General features: G+C 34.5%; 1 protein-coding gene across 8 annotated transcripts in view; it reads left to right on the top strand.

The window, feature by feature from the left end:
• The window catches only part of LOC110020817 (acyl-CoA-binding domain-containing protein 4), a 61031-nt gene extending 42662 nt beyond the window's left edge, over window positions 1–18369 (top strand). For 7 of the 8 annotated variants that reach the window (XM_020719072.1, XM_020719068.1, XM_020719066.1 and 4 more), the window contains 9 exons: window positions 5954–6093; window positions 6182–6308; window positions 7638–7752; window positions 7902–7990; window positions 11257–11340; window positions 17042–17362; window positions 17458–17517; window positions 17858–18030; window positions 18124–18369. In XM_020719072.1, coding sequence (XP_020574731.1) covers window positions 5954–6093; window positions 6182–6308; window positions 7638–7752; window positions 7902–7990; window positions 11257–11340; window positions 17042–17362; window positions 17458–17517; window positions 17858–18013 — 1092 coding nt within the window. In that variant the 3' untranslated portion in view covers window positions 18014–18030; window positions 18124–18369. The remainder of the gene's footprint in view (window positions 1–5953; window positions 6094–6181; window positions 6309–7637; window positions 7753–7901; window positions 7991–11256; window positions 11341–17041; window positions 17363–17457; window positions 17518–17857; window positions 18031–18123) is intronic. The other variant, XM_020719073.1, reaches the window with a different exon arrangement.
• Window positions 18370–23493: the final 5124 nt, after the last annotated feature.

Genomic DNA, 23493 nt, shown 5'->3' with positions numbered 1-23493 from the left:
AAAATCAGCACTCTAAGCTGATGCCTAGGTGCCAGGAACCAACTTTAGGCATTTTTTTACGGTTTAGAGATAAAATTTGGATAAATTGGTCAGTGACGGAAAGCGGGGAGGACTTTTGACACATGGCTTACTTTCTCTTATTTCTTATATGTGTATTGTGTGAGAGGAGAGGGAAGTGTGAGAGAAATTAGGAGAAACTCCACATATTGTATCTAAGAAAGGAAGGAGAGTCTGGTGGCTAGCAATTCTTGGGGAAAAATAGTCTTCTGCCGGTTTTTACCTTTCTATTCTCTTGTATATTTTTGGATTTATTGAATGAAGACATTTTTTTATCATGTGTAGCACATAAATTCCTATTTCTTCCTTGGATTGTTAATCTAAGAATAGTAGTGATATCCTTGTCATGTGATTTAGAGAATTTTATTTTAAAATGTTTATATGTTAATTTTGTATGTTTAATTTACTTTCTGGTTGGCTACTAGAAATGCTAAAACATGTGATATAGGACGAACTAAGTTAAAACACTTTTCTAGGAATATATGAATATTGTTGTTTGGATTGTGCAATCAATCGGAAAACCTAAAATCTTTAGAGTTTTTGCATGATTTAGGGGATTAAATTGTAATATGAAACCCCAAGTCTTCTTATGACATTGGAAAAGGCTAAGGACTAGATCTGCTCCTGATTGTCAACAAAAATTTGAATCACTTGATAACTCTAAGTAAGTTAGGTCCAATTCAAGGTATGTTATCTCACTTAATAGAAATTCTACTCTCATCACATATGTTTTTATTTCTGAAAAATTAGGATCAAACACTTTAAAATTCCTAAAACTTGTGCTCTTTACACTATACTTAGGATTGATAAATTAGAACTTGCATTTTTTTAGACACTAACAAGTTTGCTGTGAGATGATACATCGATTCAAAAATCTGTATACTATTTGATTGATACAGCATCGCAACATCAAGTGCTCTAATTCTGCTCATAGATTCATACCAAATGCTAACATAGGAGGGGATTAAACCCAGAGGAATTTTCAAGAGGGATCTACTTTTAGAAGTGGTCAGTAATTGATTATAGAAGCTGATACAATGACTCATAAGAAGCAACCAAGACAAAACATTCGGCCAAACATCTATTCTTTAACTCATCAGGAACCTAGAAAACCTATTGTCACTGATGTAGATGCTAATATGGTCAAAGTGATTTATCTTTTAGGTGTCCTGTTAGTTATCTTATATTGAGTACTCTTATGTGCTTTCTTTTAGAAGTTGAGTGTTATGTTAGTTATCTTGTTTAGGATGTGTTGATTTTATTTTAGTTATATTATTATGTTTCATATATTTGGGGATTGTTCAGTTGAATTATCTTATCTTAGTTATTGGATTTATCGTATTTGTTTTTGATTAAGTTATTTCATCTTCATAATATTTAGCTTTTGTGAAGTTCATATACTTTGAGGACAATTTTCATAAGGAGGGAGATTATAATAATAAAAAAATATAATAATAACTTAATAAGCTAGTTCGAATGAGAATGAACCGTCATTACGCTTGCGTCGTTTGGAGAATAATAGTTTAGTCTCGTTTTAATCAAGAAGGGAGTAAGATCAGAGGTAATACAGAGAAGTGAAGAATGAGGAAAAAGGAAAAAGGAGGTGTCTCGTGCTTTTCAAACTGAAGGTTCGTTGCGGGAAGTTGGTGTCGATGGTGTTTTGTGCATTGGAGGAAGGGAGCGGGAGATGAGTAGGGAAATGTTGATTGCAGGAGAGAAAATAGTTGGTTTGTGTGTCTCGCGTGAAGAGGTTGCAGCGCGCTCCTTAAGGGTTGTTGCGTGCAAATTCTAAACAAAAATCATGATCGGTTGTCGCGAGCACGTGTTTGTGGGTGAGCAGGACTAGAGTGAGCGACATTAAGGATTGAGCGTCGAAATCGTGTCGAGCAAAATGAGGAACGAGCCACAAAGCCTTGCGAGCTTGGGCAGATGTTAGATTAGAGCATCATTTTCGACAAAGATAAAATCTTAACTTTAGTTTTACTATTCTTTTAACTAGATTTTATTAATATTGAAAATTAATTGAGGAAATATCAAAAGCTAAGTATAAAGCATAAACTCCTATAAAATTTTAAAGGAATGAAACCTTGATAAATTATATTTATAAGTTATTCTTTAATTGGAAGAATTTTATTATGCATATTTTGTGATGCAAGAATTTCATAGAAACAAATATCACTCTTTATTTAGTGAAGTTTTATGAACTAGATAAAAATATTATTATCTAAATGTCTATCATCAATTTTAAAATTTATTTAATCATAATAAATGCTTGTCCAGGAAATTATTTTCTTCGAATGTATATTTATATAATCATAATTTTATAATAAGAGAACTAAATTATAGTATTTTTATTTTCAAGTTATAGTGGTTATAATTGATGAAGAATATTCATTTTAAAATAAATAGTAAATAAACTAAATTCTATTTTGTAAAATTTATAGAACATTGTCTGTAATTTAAAATACTAAAATTTAGGATAAATAGAAACTTTTGGGATAAATCAATTATCAATTTTCTTATAAAGTCAAATATTAGTTTCGACGAAAGAGAAGTTTTTGTATAACTTAAGTAGAGTATATATATATGTCAAGATAATTAAATATTTTGGTTAATTATAACTTCATTGGTTTTAGATTTAGGTTGTGTTTGGTGCAGCTTGTGCTTATCCAGATAAGTCATCTATCTGGAAATGCGGACCGCGGGGTTCGACCCAGGCGGCGTTTTCAAAACGTCGTCACAGTGGATAAACTGCCCCAAATGGAGTCTTATATTTTTTTGTGGTTTACAAATTAATTAGTATCAAACAGAAGTGATCAGAAACATTAAGATCATCCTAAGAATCAAGACTTCAAAGATATTTTAGTTAAATAATTCTTTTTGGAAATTTCAGTATTTTTTTCTTATTTTTTTAATGTATATTCATATTTTCAATTTTTCACATTTATGATCTATATAGTGGGATTTAGACTACAACTAATTTTTTTAATATTATTTTATATGAAGCATGTATGTGTTAACTCTAGTGCATAAATAGTTAATATTAGTTTACTTAGAAAGGCATTATATTATGTAATGACATTTAGATTGCAGTGGATATGCATATCTTATCTTTACATAACATTTTGAAGTATCCATGTTAACAATCCTACATAAACTGTTGAATAATGGTTTAACTATGAAGTTATTAGACTATTGTCTGTCCTTTTGATTTTAGTAAAAGTGCATTTTTTCATTAGTAGATTAGTGCAATGTGTTACATAAGAAAATAATGTATGTTGCGGAGTATGAAAATATTGTATACATGAATATTTGCATGTGCATGCTAAGAGGGTTAGTTCAACCTCTTATGGTACTGGCTGAGGATGCCAATGTACCCGCGTGCTTAGATATTTTCATACTGTCTCAGATAATTGTAAAATTTATATCACTAATCGCTGTGTCGACAAAAGTGTATTGGCCAGAGGTGAGTAGATACCCTGCTACCTCAAACAATTATGAAATTTAAATATCTAACCACTATGTCGATGGGAGAATATCGATAAGGGGTGAGTAGACACCTTTCTACCTCAACAATCGTGTAATTTAGATTATGAACCTCTATCAACGAGATAATATCTGCCATGAGTGTGTTTTGTATGTTTTGACGGTGCTTCTAAGATGGATGTGAAAGTTAAGAGAATGAAGTGTATGAAAGCTTAAGAGATTGCACATTAAAAAATAAAGTAAAATAATGCATATAAAATTTTAAATTTCTTTCATGAGCGAACATACGTCATGAACATATGATATAAACTATTATATTATTTTCTATAATATATTAGGAGAGACTAATATACATATTGTATTTTTTTATTTGGGTTATTGTTGTTTAGAAATGTGATTATTTCACTGGGTTATCTTGAATAACTCATTATGCTATTTCAATGTTTAAAATTGCACAATTGGGTATTGAGGTGCTTTCCATTTATGAGTGGAGGCGTAAGCATTGAGGCGATTGGAGGCATAAGCTTCACAATTTAAAGATTTTGTAAATCAAAATAAAAGGGTAAAAAATATTTTATTAACATTATAACTTATAGATGTATTAAAGAAAGACATTAACATTCTAGCTTAATAAGAAATGATAAATTGTATTCATATGAAATAACAAATTGCTTAAATAGTAAATTTTCATGTAACAAATTACACAAAAAAAGGTAAGCGTCAACTGCTTCGGTCATCTAACTAACATTAAATATGAAATAAATGTATTATAAAATTTCTAAGTAAGACATAATTTAAGTTTAGCATAATATACTTATCTCTCATATTGTTCAACCAACATGATAACATCCATGAGATCTATATAAGAACATAACAAATAATTAAAATTTGGAGCAATAAAAGACGACGATAACAATAAGAGCAACTGGCAACGGTGGCTGCAGCAAATCAGCAGTCGACAATGGTTGCAGCAAGAGTAGTAGGCAACGATGGCTGCAGCAGAAGTAGCAGGCGACCATGGCGGTCGAAACAAACAACTGTTGTAGCAGAAGTCGCAAGTAGCAGTTACGATGCTGACAATAGAAGTAGCAAGCAATAGTGGTTGTGCCATCTCAACAGATTAGGAAGAGGGAAGTTCTTGCACATGAGATTGTGGTTTTGGTTCGCATTCGAACTATATAATATAGGGGAAAAAATTAAAAAGCGTGAGAGGCGCACACCTCAACATAATTGAGACGAAACGTGCCTTGAGGCGCACCTCAACTAATGTGAGGCGTACGTGTCACTTAAGTTGCTTGAGACGTAAGCCTTGAAGCATTTTTCTTCAAAATTGCATTGAGGCGTGCCTCAAATTATGCAATTTTAAACAATGTGTTGTTTTAATAATTCGTAGATTTAGGCTTCTTTACTTTGGATAGAAGATGAATACTAAAGGAGATATGTGTACAGATGGTGAGGGCATCCACTTGAAAAGTAAACTTTTATTTGTTAATTAAATTGCTTTCTGTAATGGTTTTTAATTAATTTTTGAACTGTAACTATTGGTAATAGAAATTAAATATTGAAGATTTTAAATTTCACTGTCCGACTGTTTGTTTCTGTCTTTGTATATTCCAACCTCACCTTATGAAATTGAACTGCTTTGTCATTGCCTTTGAGGGAAAGATGGTATTGTATGTATAGCTCGAAATGTGCTCATCAATGTGTCATGCCTTTTAGCTAGCTTTGATATGAATTTGTCAAGCTAAATGCAATCTACTAAAGTTTTACCTTTGTACATATCTTTATTGCTATCTCTACTCGTGGTTTTCTTGAATCAATCTATTAAATACTTTTTTATTTAGTTTATTATGTTCTTCCAAAATAATCTATTTATTAAAACTTTCATCAATAATTTCTCAAATAGAATTTTCATCTTTATTTGATGCCTTTTATTTAATAGAAATGCCATTGTTTTTACGTTTAATATTTAATTTGATCGGAATCTCTAGATCTTTTATCTATTTTATTTACTTGTTTTTTTTTATTTTTGATTGTGCCAACTCTGTTATATAAATCATCGAATTTGTAAGTTTTGTTTTGCTCATTTTACTCTTCACAAGACTTATAACTTATTATTAGTTTTAGCCACAATATTATTTAATTTTTGCTGTTCTTGAAACATGTTTATCTTACCTAATAACTTATTGCCCCTTACTACAAGTTTCCTTAGCAATTCATGATATGTTACAAGAATTAGTTCTAGAAAATTTAAATTTGAGTTCATTTCACTAGGTTTAACATTAGTTTAATAATTGGTTATTTACTTAGCACCAACCTTCAACCATTCTCATATGGACTTAGACTGGCCACTTCAACCTTTCTCACAAGACTTATAACTTATATAGTGTGTTTTTTCTTTTTGTTTCAGGTAGCAAGAGCGGGTCAATCTGTTACAATTGTGGGTTCAAAGCTAATAATGTTTGGGGGGGAAGACGAAAAAAGACAGTTGCTAAATGACCTCCATATCCTTGATTTGATCACTATGACTTGGGATGTAGTGGAAACTAAGTACCATTCTTTTTCTTTTCATTTGACTAGATTTCTTTTAGTTTATTTTATTTTATTTTCTTAAAACTCTTTTATATTGAATAAATAGGAATGTTCCGCCGTCACCAAGATTTGACCATACAGCCACGGAATATGCTGGACGGTACTTATTTATTTTTGGTGGATCCACTCAGTCGTTATGTCTAAGTGATCTTCATGTCTTGGACTTACAGAATGTAAGGTTTTTTTTTTTTTGGAGATTTACATAATACCACTCAATTCATATATATTTACATATCTAAAACCAAAACTTCACTTTTTACATATATGTCGCCCTACCTACGCATAAAAAGGTGTTTTTTATTCTTTGGAGTCTAAAGACCTTCATTTGAGTAGAACTAAAACTGAATACATGGAATGTAATTTTAATAGTAGTAGTAGCTCTATTGATAGAGTTGTAACTACAGGTGATCAAATTATTAAAAAGTGTGAACGTTTTAGATATCTCAGGTCTATTATTCAAAGTGATGGTGATATAGATGGGGATGTTATTAGTAGAATTCAAGTTGGTTGGTTGAAGTGGAGGAATGCTTCGGGCCTATTGTGTGATAGAAAAGTACCGCTTAAATTAAAAGGAAAATTTTATAAGATTGTGATGAGACCTGCAATGCTCTATGGCGCAGAATGTTGGCCTTTAAAAGAGAAGCATAAAATTAAGTATTGTCAAGATGAGAATGCTTAGATCGATGAGTGGCTTTACACTTAGAAACTAAATGCGAAATGAATATCTCCGTGATAGGGTTGGTGTAGCTTCAGTGGTGGACAACATTAGAGAGAGTCGTCTTAGATGATTTGGTCACGTTAAACGTGACCAACTAATGATCCGGTTAGAGAGCACATGTTTTAGATTTGACTTATGTTAAGTATGACGGAGGTATACCTAGAAAGACTTGGGCATATTGTATAAAAAATGATCTTAATTTATTAGAATTAAATGAAAATACGTCACTCAATAGGACACAATGGAGAAAAAGGATTCATGTAGCCGACCACACTTAATGGAATAAAGGTTTCTTATTGTTGTTGTTGTTGTTTGATGTGATATGAAAGATTTGGGTGGCATAGTTGCATAAATGTAAAAAGTAAAGTTTAGGTGTTAGATATGCAAATATATAGGAATTGGGTGGTATGTTTGTAAATGCCTCTTTTTATTTTCCCATGAGATTTGTTTCTCTAGCGATTCATTTTGCAGCTTGATTTATATGGGATTGAAGTTGACCTAAAATGCTTATTCAAGTGCCAAAATAGTCCTTTGACTAACTACATAGGGCTATTTTAGCCTTATCTATAATAGTGTCAAATTAGTCCCTAGACTCCTTTGATATGAGCTGAAATAGTTACCAATGAGAACTGTTTTAGCTCCTCTTAAAAGAGCATGTGGACTAAATTGACATCTTTATGAACTCTAGGACTAAAATGACCCAGACAAAGATTCAGGGGATCATTTTAACACTTTTCTCATGTTTATTTGATTCTAGACTATAGACACTTATAATTGATTGCAGATGGAGTGGTCTCAGCCTGACGTGCAAGGTGTTGCTGTGACACCTCGAGGTGGTCATGCTGGTGCAACTGTTGGTGATATGTGGTATATAGTTGGTGGTGGAAACACTACAAGAGGTGAGTATGCTTCAGCTAACAATTCTTTTCTATTTTGGGTTATTCTATTATCTAAATGTGTAATCTTTCTTTGTTATTTATTCATATTAGTTATGTAATTGTTATTAACTGCTTTTACATTGTTGTATTTTACATGCATGCTTATGCAGGTGCCACTGAAACTATCGTTTTAAACATGTCTAAACTTGCCTGGTCAGATGCTACAATGGTTACCACACAACATCCTCTTGCCAGTGAGGTTAAACTACTTGCTTACTGTTAAAATTTTATATTCTAATTTTCATTACTAGTATTTTTGTTTTCTGGATTTAGTCCATCTGTAAGTTTATGCTCATTAGTGTTTTCTGGATTTGCAGGATTGTGTTAAAAAAATTTGATTCTTGATATCTAAATTTTTTAGTTGGAATTTGCTACTTTTTATGCACTCAAATGACCGTATTTCAGCTCCTAAAATCCCTCACTCCATTCAAATTAATATTATTTACGTTTTTTTCTGTGCAGCTTTTTTTTTCATTCTTCCATATCACTAACATATACTATAACAAACATTTCAAAAGTAAAATTTTATATAATTGATAGAAATGTTTAAAACAGTTAATTTAAACTTCCAGAATGCTGTAATGCTATACATGATAGAAGACTGACTTCATCTAGAATTTTAAAATATAACAATGAGGAGTAAACCGGGAATGAAGTGGAGCTGTTCTGAAACTAATTCAGGTACGAGCTCTTATAAGGTTAAAAATTGACTCTATGGTCTATTTGAGAAGCAGTAAGGTCATGAAGTTGGGATATGATGTTGGATTTTCCAATTGATAATAACTTATGCTTGCATAGAGAAGCATACTGAATTGGCGAATGAACTCTTAGAAGGTTGGAGAATTATTTCTGCCATTTAATTTGAGACGTAATGCTTTTAAATTTGGGGCTTGTGATATTGCTCTGTAGACGTTGCAGCCTAGGGAGGATTAATTGATGTCTTGTTAAAGCTTTGCTGAGTTGATTGATTAGTTTTGAAATGTGATATTTTAGAAGATTTACATACATACCGCTTAATTCATATGTACTTACATATCTAACACCTAAACTTCAATTTATACATATATGCCATCTTGCCTATGCATGGAAATGTGCATTTTCACTTTTTAAAAGTTAAAATGGCGTTATTGTATTTGTGATTTAAAAAATTTTGATGTTGTAAATGTAAATAGATAGGAATTGGGTGGTATGTATGTAAATGCCCCTATATTTTATTATTATTTAGTTCACTTTTTCTGAATGCTTATTCAAAGAGGGTCTAATTTAAAGTGTGTAATTTTTTTTATATTGATGAATAAGTCCATGGGCAGTTTGGCAAATTGAGTCTACCAGGACGATATAGGCAACTAGTGGCTCAATTCCCTTCATCTAACAACAAATTCAATCTTCCACAGGATCAGGGATTTCTTGAATACTACGGCTATTTTATGATTATTGTAATGTTGGCTACTATTTTCATAATTGCCGTCTCTTCATGGGTCACCCAAATCTATTTAGAGGTTCTACGCCTTTAGTTCCACCCTGAAGAGTTACTCCAAGTTTTGACCCTTTTTGATATTTCATGTATATTTTATGTTTGAACCTATGCATTGTCCTAAGTCCAAGGATTTTGTTCCCAGTTTGTGTTGTTCATTAAATTCGCCCATATTGAAGTGTTAGTGTTGTTTCACTTGATTTCATTGTGTCATTAAGTTTATTTTGTGTCTGATTTGTGCTTGTTAGATTTCTTGTAATCTGTTGTTCATCCTCCAAATCAGTTGGTTGCAATTCTGAGAGTTGCTTGCTTTGCTCATATTGCTTCTATCCAAAGGTTTTTTTGTCTAAATTTGATGATAATTTTTTGAGCTCATCAACAATATACTTATGTTATATTTTTGTTTTGCTTTTATCTTTATCCATATTTTTTTTTTTTGCATTATTTTGGCAGCGGTCCATCATATAAACTTTACAAGTCTTCATTTTCACCTAATATTTTACCAATGTCTTTCTGGGGTCATCAAAGGCACATTTTGGGAATTTTACAACTTATCCTAAAATACTTGTACCAGTGACATTCAACCTTAGCTTTATTGGGCCATTGAAGATATGCAAAACTTGTGGTAAATGTTGAGGTCATGGAGACTTGGGCATCTACATCACATGTTAGAGGTTACTTATGGTTGGTTTCTCGGTCATTAGGCATTTGATGATTAAAGAGCTTGTGATCGACCATGAAAGTAGAATAAAGAAGAATAACTTATAAAAAAAATTATTATTATTTTTACCTGTTAAAATTTGGGTAAAATACCCATAAAGGCTTCTTTTTCTTAGGCTGATGTCATGATGATATTTCAACACCACCCCCATATGTTCTTAATGATGAAAAAATTTCTTTTTTTTGGATTTTCAAAATTGTGAAATTCTATACATTTTTTATGATAAATTCTTAATTGCCCTCTCCTTTTATAAGCCATTCAAGGAAGGAAGATGTTCCCACTTGGAGATGTTGGACAAAAGAAATGAAGGGTGGGTAAAATGAACTATTCAAGTTAGACAAGGGTGGCTCCTAATTGCGCACGTGCATTGCATCTGCTTTTTACTATTTTTGTTTGTCATGTTACCATTATTCTTCTTTTTTTCTCTTTTGTTTATACGACGATTTTCTGAGTGGTTGATTTTTCTTCTCTTTTTTAATATTCATTATTATTATTATTATTATTTGGACTCTTTTTTTCTCATTATTTTGTGTTAGCTGCAAGCCCCATTGAGTGCAATTCAAGGTGAGCTAACTTTGAACATGGTGCTGAGGCCAGAATGGAGTGTAACCAAAACTTACTCTCAGAGCGATGCCATATAAACCTTTTTGAATATGCTTAGAAGACCAAAAATGCTCAACACTAGGTAAGGTCCATAAAAAATTTTAGGATCAAAACTTCCTTTTTGAGTGCTGGCTAAGCAACGCCAAGAATATTTTGGTGTCCTAAGTACCATGTGTAACATTTTCAAGGTATAATGAATAAGAGTTGGTGCGGTAAGTGACTATTTTACTGGATGTATTATTTATCTTGTACTTCATAACTTGAAAATCTTACGGTGGTTAATTGTATGCTGATAAGCATCGAATCCAAACTAACTTGTTCTCAAAACAATCTGGACTACTTCTATTGAAGGCAAAATGTGATTGACATCGTTCTAGAAATTATTTTTTTTTGTTATTTTTTTACATCAATTTCCATTCTTCTTATACCGTTAGCTTATCTGCTTTCTAATTTGAAGAGAGTTGATGCATGTTGGGTGTGTTTCATGTGTTTTCTGTTTCCTTTTTTTGATATAGTGCAGTTGAATACTTGGATTAGTCTACTTTATAAGTTGTGCAGAGTAGTTTTTGCATTTTGGGTCATGTAGTAATATCTCTATCAAAGTATAGGTCTTCCCTAAGTTAGTGTTTTTCAAAATTGTGCTTATGCCTTGACTGGTGCTTTGCAGGGCCTTAGCCTTTCTACAATATCCGTAGATGAGGAGAGTCTGCTGATTGCCTTTGGTGGCTACAACGGCAGGTACAGCAATCAGGTAAGTTGGTTCCTCTGTTTTGCAAAAACTAAAGGATTCAATTCGTGGGTTAAACAGTGCAAATTAATAAGCACCTAATTAAAGTTTACTTTTGATCATCATCATCATTATTAGCTTAGCCTTATCCCAACTGTTTGAGCTCCATGACCGATCGCATAACTTAATACATAAAGCTCATGCAAGTGTAGGGTATAGGGAGTTGATTCATGTAGAATTACAACTTCGTCATAGGGAAGCTATTTTGTGAATCAAGTCATGATCCCTAGGGTTTTTTTGGGATCTATTTTGTATTTTGTTTTTGTTTTTATTTTGGAGTTTTTACATACCACACAGTTCTTACGCATATGCATATCTAACACCTAAACTTCAATTTTTACATGTCACCTTTCCTATGCTTGGAAAAAGTGAAATATACCTTTTTATGCCTAGGTAGCGTGACATGTATAGTGTTAGATATTATTAGAAGTTATTTATATTTATTTTGTTGTCTTTTCTGTTATTTCTTTTTATATATATTTCCTAACTTATGCCTATCTTTTTTTTCTTTTGGGTGTTATTAGGAAAGATTAGGATAATATATCATTCATTTTCTATATCTCTCGTATCATGTATTTATACTCATTTTGATGCAATAATATTATTTTGCTCTATTCTCAAAAGTTAGCATGGTATCAGAGTTATGGTTCTAATCCTAACCGCCGTTGGGACTTTTTCCTAGCCACTGGACACCTGCAAGCCTTCCCCTGGAAGTTTTCCACCAGTGGTCACCTGCGGGTCTTCCTACTGTATTTTTCCCTGCCTCAGATCTCCCTCCAACTGTCGGATCTACCTCCAGCCAGTCGGATCTCTCTACTGCTTGATCTTCCTTGGGAAGAGCCTTCCAGCCATCAGACCTTCCTCCAGCTCCCGTGGTCTCCCTCCAGGATTGCTAAAACTCCTCCCCGAGGCCATATCTATCCCCTGCAGGACCCACCGTAGCTGGTTCTTCCTCCTACAGTCGGAATCTTCTAATGTATCGGCAACCCAACTTCACTTTTTGCTTAGTTGAAATCATGGCGAACTCAGCCACCGAGCCTCTTCTTGACAGTGTACTTGAGTCCACCTGAGAATCGACATCAAACTCAATCTCTTCGCAAACCGAAGGCCCAGAAAATCACATGAACTTCTTGATCACCACTCATAAACTTAACGACTCTTATTTTCTCCAATGGTCTCAAGTCGTGTCATTATTTGTCAAAGGAAGCAGGAAGTTCGTCTATCTTACAGGGATGATTCTTGAACCTCCAAAAAATGACTCGGCTTATGAAGCGTGGGAGGTGGAAAATTCCATGATGATGTCTTGGCTGATTAATTCCATGGAGACTACGATTGATCGTTTGTATCTATTTCTTCCATATGCAAGTGCACTATGGACGGCAGTTCGGAATACCTCCTCTGATGTAGGAAACTCAGACCAACTTTATGAGGTTTCCAAGTAGATTCGCGAGGCAAAACAAGGATCAAGGACCATTACCCAATACTATAATGACTTGGTGGCCTTATGGATGGAATGTGATTTCTACCACGACTACACATGGGACTCTCCGGCTGATCTTTCCCTCTTCTAAAAAATTGTGAAAAGGGATTGTGTTCCAATTCATGGCAGGTTTAAACAAGGATGTCGACGAACTCTAGGGTAATATTCTTGGTCAGATACCCTTCAACTCGTACTGCATTAACTGAGGTATGCTGTGAAGAAAGTTGAAGATTTGTCATGCTTAACACTTCCATTCCTTCAGCCGAACCGTTCGTCTTGGTCTCTAATAGTGCTCAACCCTCCTCTACGTCATCACGGGCCAATCACTTCACTTGTGATTACTGTCACAAACCTAATCATACTTGTGACGAGTGTTGGAAGCTCCACGAGAAACCGACAAATAAACCTTCAACCAAATCCTCCACTTCTAAGGATCTCGATGCGACCTCAAAAATCACGACAGTACAAACGGCTCCCACTTGGAACATCTCAGAATTATCAGCCTCCATTAAGAGTCAGATGGAACACTTGATCAAACTACTTGGATCTAGTCACTTCTCTTCTGACTCATCGACCTCTCATATTCATCAATGTAACATCCTGGTGACACTCACTGTTTCTGCTTCTAGTCTGTGGATTATTGATTCAGGTGTCATGGATCATATGATCGGATGTTCTCAAGTCTTCTCGACATATTCATCATGCTCTGGGAGAGATACTGTTAAAATTGTTGACGACTCCCGTTGTTTCATTGTGGGTAAAGGGTCTGTTGTTCTAACAGCAGACCTAATTCTAGAATCTATGTTAGTGTACATTTATTAAAGTGTAACATCTTATTAGTCAATAAGTTGGCATATGTCTTTGATTGTGTTGCTCATTTTTCTTCTGATGTGTCTTTCAAGATCGTCATTCGGAGATGATGATTGGAATTGCTAAATGGGTAGTTGGACTCTACTCTTTTCAAAGGAAAAGCAGTGTTGACCAGGACACTTCATCCAGTAGTTGTAGTTTTTCAGTCCATTGAATGTCCTATTATGCTTTTACACTGTTGTTTAGGTTATCTCAGTTTTCAATATTTAAAATAGTTGCATCCTTTGATATTTACAGATAAAAATTTATCTAGTTTCAAATATGAGATTTGTAAGTTAGCTAAACCTTATCGGGTATCATATATGTCACACTCTAACACTCTATCCGCTCATTTTTCACCAATTAATAATGACTTGTGGGGACCCTTTTGAACGCCTAGTTACGCCAATAAATGGTGGTCCCTTATCTTGAATGATGATCACACTCGAATGACTGGAGTCTGTATCTTAAAAGATAAATCTCAAGCTACTGTCATTTTCAAAAATTTTCATTTATTCATTTTGACCCAATTCAAAACATTAATTCAAGTCTTTCGGATTGACAACAGCCGTGAATTTTTAAATCTATATCAAGGGATTTTTTGGTAAGGGGATCCTCCATTACGACTCATGTACGGATGCTCATCAACAAAATGGGATAGTCGAGCAGAAAAACTGACACCTTCTCGAAGTTGCCCGTTCAATTATGTTTCAATCAAATGTTCCGAAACGGTTTTGGAATGATGTCGTACTTACCGTTGCATATCTCATCAATAGAGTCCCATAAAAATTCACAAATTTTGGACCCCATCAGCAGTTAGCAGTCTTGAGGTCCTGTTTTATTATCAATCGGTTCTTCTCCACTTTATACCCCAAAATATTTGGGTGCGCGACATTTGTTCTGAACACTGCCCCAACTCGTATCAAACTTGTCAACAAAGCGCGACGTTTGCTTAGGTTGCGAAACTGAACACCATTCGGGTCCTATTATCCCTTTCTGTGAATTTGAAATTGCACTTCAAATATGTCTTTCTTAACGGAGATCTCACGGAGGCACTATACATGTCCCTACCTCAAGGCTTGGACTCTACTTCTTCCCGGGAATAAGTGTGTCCAATGCGAAAGTCCCTCTACAGACTGAAGCAAACCCCTCAGGCCTTGTTCGACAAGTTCACACAGGTGGTAGTGAGCTATGGGTTCTCTCAGGCCCAATCAAATCATACTCTCTTCTTTCAGCATTCCTCTAGTGGTCAAATTGTCATCCTTATCTTCTATGTTGATGATATTGTGCTCACATGTAATTATCTACCAACCTTGAAACCTCTTAAAGGGATTCTCGCCGCATCCTTTGAAATGAAGGACTTGGGCTCTCTTTGTTACTTTTTAGGCACGAAAGTTGTCTGGTTCTCTCAGGGCATTCGCCTTTCTCAGCGTAAATATGTGATGGACCTATTAACAGAGAACAACCTTCTACCTTACAAACCAATGGCTATTCCAATGGACCTGAATAGGAAATTGGATGATGTTCTCAATGTTTTTTCTGTGAATAAGGCACACTACCAGCTCCTTATAAGGAAACTCATTTATCTCGCCCACACACGCCGTGATATTTGCCACGCGACAGGTATTGTAAGTCAGTTCATGTATGCCCCCTATGACCACCATCTCACAATTGTGCATCGGATCCTCCATAAATTAAAAAAACACTTCGGGCTCTAGTTTGTTATTCTCGCACAACATCTCTCATTTTATTGCAGTTTATATTAACGATGATTGGGTCGGGTCAATCCATGATCGGTGATCTTTATCGGGGTTTTACTCATTTGTGTGGTGAAATCTTGTCATTTGGAAAAGTAAGAAACAATTGGTGGTAGCCTGAAGCAGTGCGGAAGTCGAGTTTCGCTCCATGTTCTTGGGAATTTTTGAAGCGCTCTGTTTACGCATCATGCTCCGCGAATTACGTATGTCGGTCTACGCTTCTTTATAATTGCTCTGTGATAATAAAGCCGCAATTAATATTGCTCATAATCTGGTCTAGCATGATTGCACTAAGCATGTAGAGATTGACCATTACTTCATCAAGTAGAAGCTCGATTTTGGGCAGATTTATGTTACATTTGTCTCATCCAGTGGTTAATTCGCAAATATCCCAATAACAAACATTTCTCGACGTTGTTTGGCGACTTTAAATCCAAGTTGAACATGATTGACTTCCATGCTTCAACTTGAGGAGTAATAGAAGTTATTTTATTAGAAATTATTTATATTTATTTTATTGCCTTGTTATTTTTTTTATATACATTTCCTAGTTTGTCTTTTTTTTATCTTTTCGGTGTTATTAGGAAAGATTTGGACATTATAGCTTTTTTTTTCTATACACCTTGTATCATGTATTTATACCCATTTTGCTGCAATAATATTATTTTGCTCTATTCTCAAAAGTTTGATAGATATGTATATGCATAAGAATTTTGTGGTATGCATGTAAAATTCCTTTTACTTTTTATTATATTTTTAAAACATATTTGTTTAGGTTGTTTTTTATATGATTTTACTTTTTGTTTTTGTAAGCACTCAATTCAACAAATATATTGAGCAAAAATCAAGATTGCTACGGGAAATGAAAGAAGAATGATCCAAGAAACACATATACCTAATGCATATAGAAATTTTGAATTATAAAGTGTGAATAATTGATGGGCCATTTGGGATCACTTTTGTTTTTTATTTTTATTTTATTTTATTTATGTTTAGATTTGAAATAAAATATATTTAGTCATTTAATTAAATTATAACTATTTTTAAAAACACTCGAAGCACTTGAGCCCCGTTTGACATCACTTTTTTTTTCAGTTTTTACTTCTGTTTTTAGGAACATGTTTGATCAGTATAATTTTGATATGCTTTTATTTTTTATTTTTAAAAACAAATCACTTGTTTTTAAAAACACTCAATTTTTTAAAAATAAATAGAAAACAAAAAACAAAAGTGATCCTAAATGGGGCCTTATTGTTTGGGGCACTTACATCTGACAATTTTTATGTATTTACATATCTAACACCTAAACTTTCATATTTAAATACATAACACTCTAATCTTTAGTATCACATCTAAAGTACCACTGCTAATTTTTAAAAGTGAAGTGCACCTGCTCATCCATAGGTTCATAACACTAAAGTGGCAAATGAAAATATCAAAATTTAGGTGTTAGATATGTACATACAAAGGAATTGCGTGGTATGTTTGTAAATCTTTCTAATTGTTTTCAAGTTTACGTGTCTTTACAGCTGCCCGGTTATCATATGCAGCTGTGATGATCCCTTGTTTGCTATTTCAGCTTTTTGTTTTGAGACCCAAGCCAAGACTACCAACGAAACCCAAACTCTACCAGTCACCAGCAGCTGCAGCAGCGGCAGCTTCAGTTACCGCAGCTTATGCTTTTGCAACATCCACCGGCACTAAGGACAATGATCCTGTTGATGAAAACCTTAAGAAAGAACAAGTTACTAGACATCCAGAGGCCGAATCTTTTGCTACTGAGATGCTAGCAGTAGAGGAGAAAAACCTTGGCTCTAAACTTGCCGATGTAAGACGAGAAAATGCAAAGGTTGAAGGAAACCTTGAAGATGTTAGAAATCGCCAGTCTTTATTGGCCATGGTGAATTCTTAAATTATTTGTGGAAACATCTCATATAAATGTTTTTGATCTCCTCAATCTTTTTCAAGCTTTTGAATTTTTATCCTGTTTTAAAGGAGCTCAAGGCAGTTCAATCACAACTAGAAGCTGAAAGATCAAGATGCTTCAAACTAGAGGTTTTATTAGTTGGAAAATTTACATACCTAGCACACAATTCTCATATATTTACATATCTCACATCTAAACTTTCATATTTACATTTGGTTCTTTGAACCCATACATAAAAAATATAGTTTACTTTTAAAAGGTGGTAATTGTGCTATTTTTGACGTGATATTAAAGATTTGGGTGTTTTGTGTGTAGATATGAAACTTTAGATGTGAGATACGTAAATGCATAAGAAATGCATGCTATTTATGTAAATGCCCCTCCTTAATGGTAACTTTTTCTGTAATGGTCTTCTTTTTGGATTGCATAAAACTGAAATGAATGTTTTTTTTTTTTCAATCATCACAGATACAAATTTCAGATATACAGAAGAGATTAGATTCAATGGTTTCTATAGAGCGTGAACTGGACATCCTACGGCAGGAGAGATCAAATATGGAGCAAGATATGGCTCGAGTGCAGCGACAAAGTTCTGGCGGTCTTTTGCGTTGGATGACCGGTTAAACAATACATGCTGAGAAGTAAGTTTGCGGCGATGGACTCCATGAAAATCTATAAATTTTGATCTTGCTGCAAAGGTTTACTATGGTAGTAATTAATTGTTCCTTTTTTAGGACCTAATCAACGCACAGAGTTTAGGCTTTTGCTTACCTGTGGGGTTAACGAGGTTTGCCTGTTCTTCGTCGTGCTCTTTCAATATTCACCCTTTGTTAATTATTCTACTACATATCTAAATTAGTCTGTTACTACTATTCTTAAGCATTATATATAAATATATACTCATATGTGGTGGGCCTTAAGTTACGACCTTATGATTCATAGACTAAACTCACTCTGTTAAGTGATTGCACGACATATTCTTTTTGAGGTTGTTTTCTGTGGAATTCAGATATCTTGTTTTGTTGAAGCTTGTAAACATGTTATTGAACTCACAAAATTGCAAGAAATGATTTCTAGTGTATATTGTTGAACTTTTAAAAATTGGGAGTAATACATGTCAGTGTTGCAATCAACGGTTGATGTTAACTTTTTTGCTGCAAAGTTCTTGAAAGATGTTGAGGCGAAAATGGCCTATTAGATATTTGTAATCCACATTATTTTCATGTGTCTAACATTTTTTATTTATTTATTTACTATCTGAAAGATAGATGTAGGCGTAAAAAGACATGGGCATATGTGTAAAAATGACGTTAATTTATTTGAAATTAAATGAAAATATGACACTGAATAGGTCACAATGGAGAAAAAATCATTTAGCTGATCCCATTTAGTGGGATAAAGGCTTGTTGTTGTTGATGTATTTATATGTTTTAATGCCTAAATTTTAATTTTTATATTATATTACTTTATCTATCTATGAAAAAGTGTAAATAACATTTTTAAAGATAATATTTTTTATGTTATATAAAAGATTTTAGTGTTGTAAATATAGAAATTGAAGTTCAAAGTATATATGTAAATACATAAGAGTCGTGGGGTATGTATGTAAATGCTCCAAATCTCGTATAAAAAGAGTTTCAATCATTTAAGTAATTATTGAAATCTTTTTGCGATTTGTATACCATAACTCGTGAAATCTTTATGTAACGACGGATATATATGATCGTGTTTTATTTCGTAGTTGAATATATCGTGAGACAGTTCGGTCCATATCCGGTGCGGGCGTTAGAGCATTGAGAGGACCGGGAAGGACACACCTCTGGTGTACTACTTCTCGTGCTTACCATAAACGTTGTTTATTTTGCAGCATTTTTTTTTTTTTTTTTTGTGGTAAGCTTTTAGAAAATAAGGAATTACATGTTAAAACATTGTCGCTAAGTGTAATAAACGGTTCTACCTTTTCTTATCCTACATAAATCCTGGTGCTAGATGCCTCTTGAAGGCAATTCTAATATTTTAAGGGATTGTTTGGAATTAATTTTGTAAGTTATTTTTGTTTTTTTTTTATTTTAAAATTGTTTTTTTAATTATTTTTTGAAGTTTATTTATACACAAATTAATATGTTTTTTAAAATATTTAAAATATCATTTAGGTGTTTTAAAAGTCAATTATATTTTAATTAAATAGTCAAATATTTATTGTTTCAAAATAAAATAAATTAAAAATAAAAAATAAAAGGGACCCGGGATCGACTCTAAATTTATGTTTTTTTGGAATTATTGCAGCTTAAGGTGTACACGTTTATATGTTGTAGGGACGGTTGTAGCTTAATATGAATTAATTTAGAAAATATAATCATGCTTTGCAGATAAATATCATTGATAAATTAAATTTATGATGTAGTCAATTTCCTTAAACATGTTAGGCGTCATTTGAAAGCATTTTATCTTTTGTTTTTTTTATTTTTTATTCTATTTTATTTTATTTTATTTTATTTGTGTTTTGGTTTCAATTAAAATATGATGGAGTGCTTTTAAAAATATTCAAAACATTTTAAAGATATTTTGAGAAATTCTAAGAATAATCACCCGAAACGTTACTATTTACAAATTAACCGTTTTGAACTATTGAACTGATGTATTTACACATATCAGGTCCAAGCTAATTAAATTTTGATAAAATGAAAATTATAGGCTGGGGTTTTACCATGAATTCTGATATTTGAGTGAAAACTTGAAAATTGGATGAAAGAGGGCGGTTGCTTTGTAATTATAATGTTTTCAGGTGGTTTGTATGTAATTGCCCCTAAAGTTATACTAATAAAATATTGTGTGCGCCAAAACTGCCAGCACGAATCTCAGAGGGATCGGGTGGACAAGAAATAATTGAAGTCTTGAACCAAAAAGCTCAATCTGAACTCCCTTCTGACGATTGATTGCTTTTTTGAGTCGACTGATATACAATGTTGAGACGGACCTTGTTTAAGGACCCAGGGTTTCTCGGGGACCGGTCCATCTAAGGACCAACTGCTCGGTTGAGTCGCCCGATATATGGTGTCGACAGATTTGATCTGCAGACCTAGCTTAATGTCCAAGCTACATGAGCCTCTAGTAGGGCCGACCTTTCAAAATTAGTCTATCGATCGTTTTCCCTCGATTGGAACAATCTTCTTGCGACTGATCGCTTTGATCGGTTGAACTCCACACGTCTGTCATTTGATAGTCATTGTAAATCACTCAAATTGTAACAAAAATCTAATATTAATTGTATTTAGGGCGGTTGTCATAACCGTTCCTTCATATCCATGGTTGTACAATTAGCCCCCTATAAATAGGAGGTCAAAAGATAAATAAAGGACCTTCCCCCCAAACTCTCTTAAGGCATTACTCTCTTTCCTTCGCTTTCTCTATTCTAATGCTTGAGGCTTGTATTTCCGAAGAACAACTTAGGATTCAACATCATAAAAGGTGGTGTGGTGAGTGTGAACATACCCAAGACGAGAAGCAGAGCAAATTATGAAGGAGAAACCTCGCAAAGAGACATAACATCAATGGAGTTTAATAGAGAGATAATGTGTCAAGACATCCAGGAGGAGGTCCAAGCATTGCGGATGCATATGATGGACCAATTTGAAGCCCTACAATAGGCAAAAACTCAGAGGAACGATCAACTGACACTCTTGGAGGGAGAGTCTTCGAGAACTAACTCCCAGAGGGTTTTTTTGTGAGAATCCACCACCTCACAACGGTTAGGTTGGTGATCAACAGACTGGAGGGCAAGGGGACTCCCAGCATGCTGACAGTGCGGGATCGCCACCGACGATCATGCGTCGGGTGGATCGAGTAGGAGCGCCCAACTGACCGACTGCAAGCAGAGCCTTTTCTCGATGATATCTGGAGACTACACCCCCAAAGAAGCAAAGAATTTCTCATTCAGAACCTTACAAGAGGAAAAGTGGCTCAGCCGACTATGTGGCTTCTTTTGAATTAGCGGTCGGAGTCTTGCAGATCGACGATGCGATGAAGTGTCGATTTTTCCTGACCACGTTGAAGGGGTAGGCTCTTCGGTGGTTCAACAACCTACCACATGGGATCATTCCATCCCTCTATGAATTTAGGAGTCTCATTTTGTCGCTCTTCGCTTACGTGCAGAAGTAGAGAAAGGATACTGAGACTCTGCTCCATATCAGTTAAGGAGAGAACAAAAGTTTGTGGGCTTACATTACTCAATTCTAGAAGGTGATGCTAGAAGTGAAAGATCAATAGCCTCTCAACTCCAGAACCGACCTAAAGCAAGGAATCGGTCGCAGCTGATTTAGGTATGACCTAAACCTACTCAAACCACATCGTTGCCGAGGAAAACCTTATGGACTCCTCAGAGACCAAACCGATGGCATCCGCCGCCGATCGTAGAGGCGAAAGGATCGAGATGACGGGAAAAGGTCGAAGGGCGATCGAGAGCTTCTGAAGGTCGGAAAAATGATAATCCTCGGTCTCGAGATAACCGAGGAAGTAACAAGACAACATGGTTAGAAGAACCATTTTGACCAGCGGTCGACGCAATACTATGAGTGACCACATGTATATTAGGAGATGTAGAATTCAATGCCTCTGAATGTATCGATGACCAAGCTAGTACAGGCCATTCAAAACAAGGACAGTAGCTAAACACTTTCCCAGCACTGACTTCAACCTACAATGCTTCCAAGAAATTCCCTGGAGATGGGGAGATAATCATAGCCCAAGGGAACCTGGAGCAATTAGAAGTTGTTACCTTCAAGCGGTCACCAGTGTTGACCACGAATCTCTTGACATTCAGATCCTTGGAGAAGGGGGTCTAGAGACTAGTCAGCCCATCTTTCAGCTGCCTGTGACTGATAGGGAGGAGCTCTGTAAGGTTTTTTTTTTATCAATGAGAGTTTTGATGCATGACAAAGGAATCCACTAATCTAAACCCTCCACCATCGGGACACATTCGTCTGGCAGTCAATTAATTTTTTTTAAATATAATACTCATCAATATTTGTATGTGTGTGTGTGTGTGTGTGTGTGTTAAATTATAATTGATGAGTAGTATTTCGAGCCAAAATGAGCAGAACACGAACGGACAAATTTTTGTTCATGTTCGGCTCGTTAACTTAGCGAACGAATAGCCTTTTAACGAGCCGAACATTGAGATGTAATCAAATTTGATGTCATATGACAGTGCTTTTCCTTTTTTTTTTTTCTTTTTTTTTTTCTTTCTTGCTGGTCGAGAGCTGGTTTGTGAGGGCTAACCTTGCTATTTATGATCTGCCTGTTTCGTGTACAAATTGGAATTAAATTTAAAACACAAAAAAAAAAATAAAAAAATAAGAAAATAAATAACCCGAGCTCTCCTCCCCAACTCCTCTCGTCACTTCAACCGAGCACGCGACACCAAACACCCCACCCCCTTCCTCATCTTCTTCTCCCTAGGCCGAACCCTACTCTCGCCGGTGAGCCTCCCTCCGGCGACGCTCCGGTCAGGTAAGCCCTTCTGCGTTCTTTTTTTCTGGGTGTGTACCAGAGAGAAAGAGAGGGAGATTTACATGCATGCCACTCAATTTCTATATATTTGCGTAAAACAAAAAAACAAAGAGTTTACATATATACCACTTAATTCCTAGAGCACAAAACAAAATCAAATATATATATATAACAGACATGCCACTCAATTTCTGCATATTTGCACTAAACAAAAAAGAAGAAAGAAAGAAAAAAGTTTACATGCATCCCACCTAACTCTTATGATTTAAAAAAGAAGTAAAAAAAAAAAAAAAACATAATAAAAATATGATATTCACCTATTGTTTGCCTATTTGTATTATGCACTATTCAAATCCATAGAATTTCTCTATATGAAATTTCTTATTTATGAGTAAATTGCCAAAAGAATCCCCTATATTTTAAAATATATATATATATGTATATTGTGTAGCGTACTCAGATCAGTTGGTCGGGCGTCTGCTTGTAAATTGTAAGTCTTCTCTGGTCTGGGGTTCGAATCGTTGTAAGTCCCCTCTGGTTCTGGGGTCCGAGTGTGGGGAGTGGTACTCGAATTCTTAGGCGCATGAGGGATGATC

This window comes from Phalaenopsis equestris, unplaced genomic scaffold (assembly GCF_001263595.1).
Source record: "Phalaenopsis equestris unplaced genomic scaffold, ASM126359v1 Scaffold000107, whole genome shotgun sequence".
In the NCBI taxonomy this organism is placed as follows: domain Eukaryota; kingdom Viridiplantae; phylum Streptophyta; class Magnoliopsida; order Asparagales; family Orchidaceae; genus Phalaenopsis; species Phalaenopsis equestris.
The sequence above is the reverse complement of the archived record's forward strand: the minus strand, read 5'-3'. Positions and strand labels throughout refer to the sequence as shown.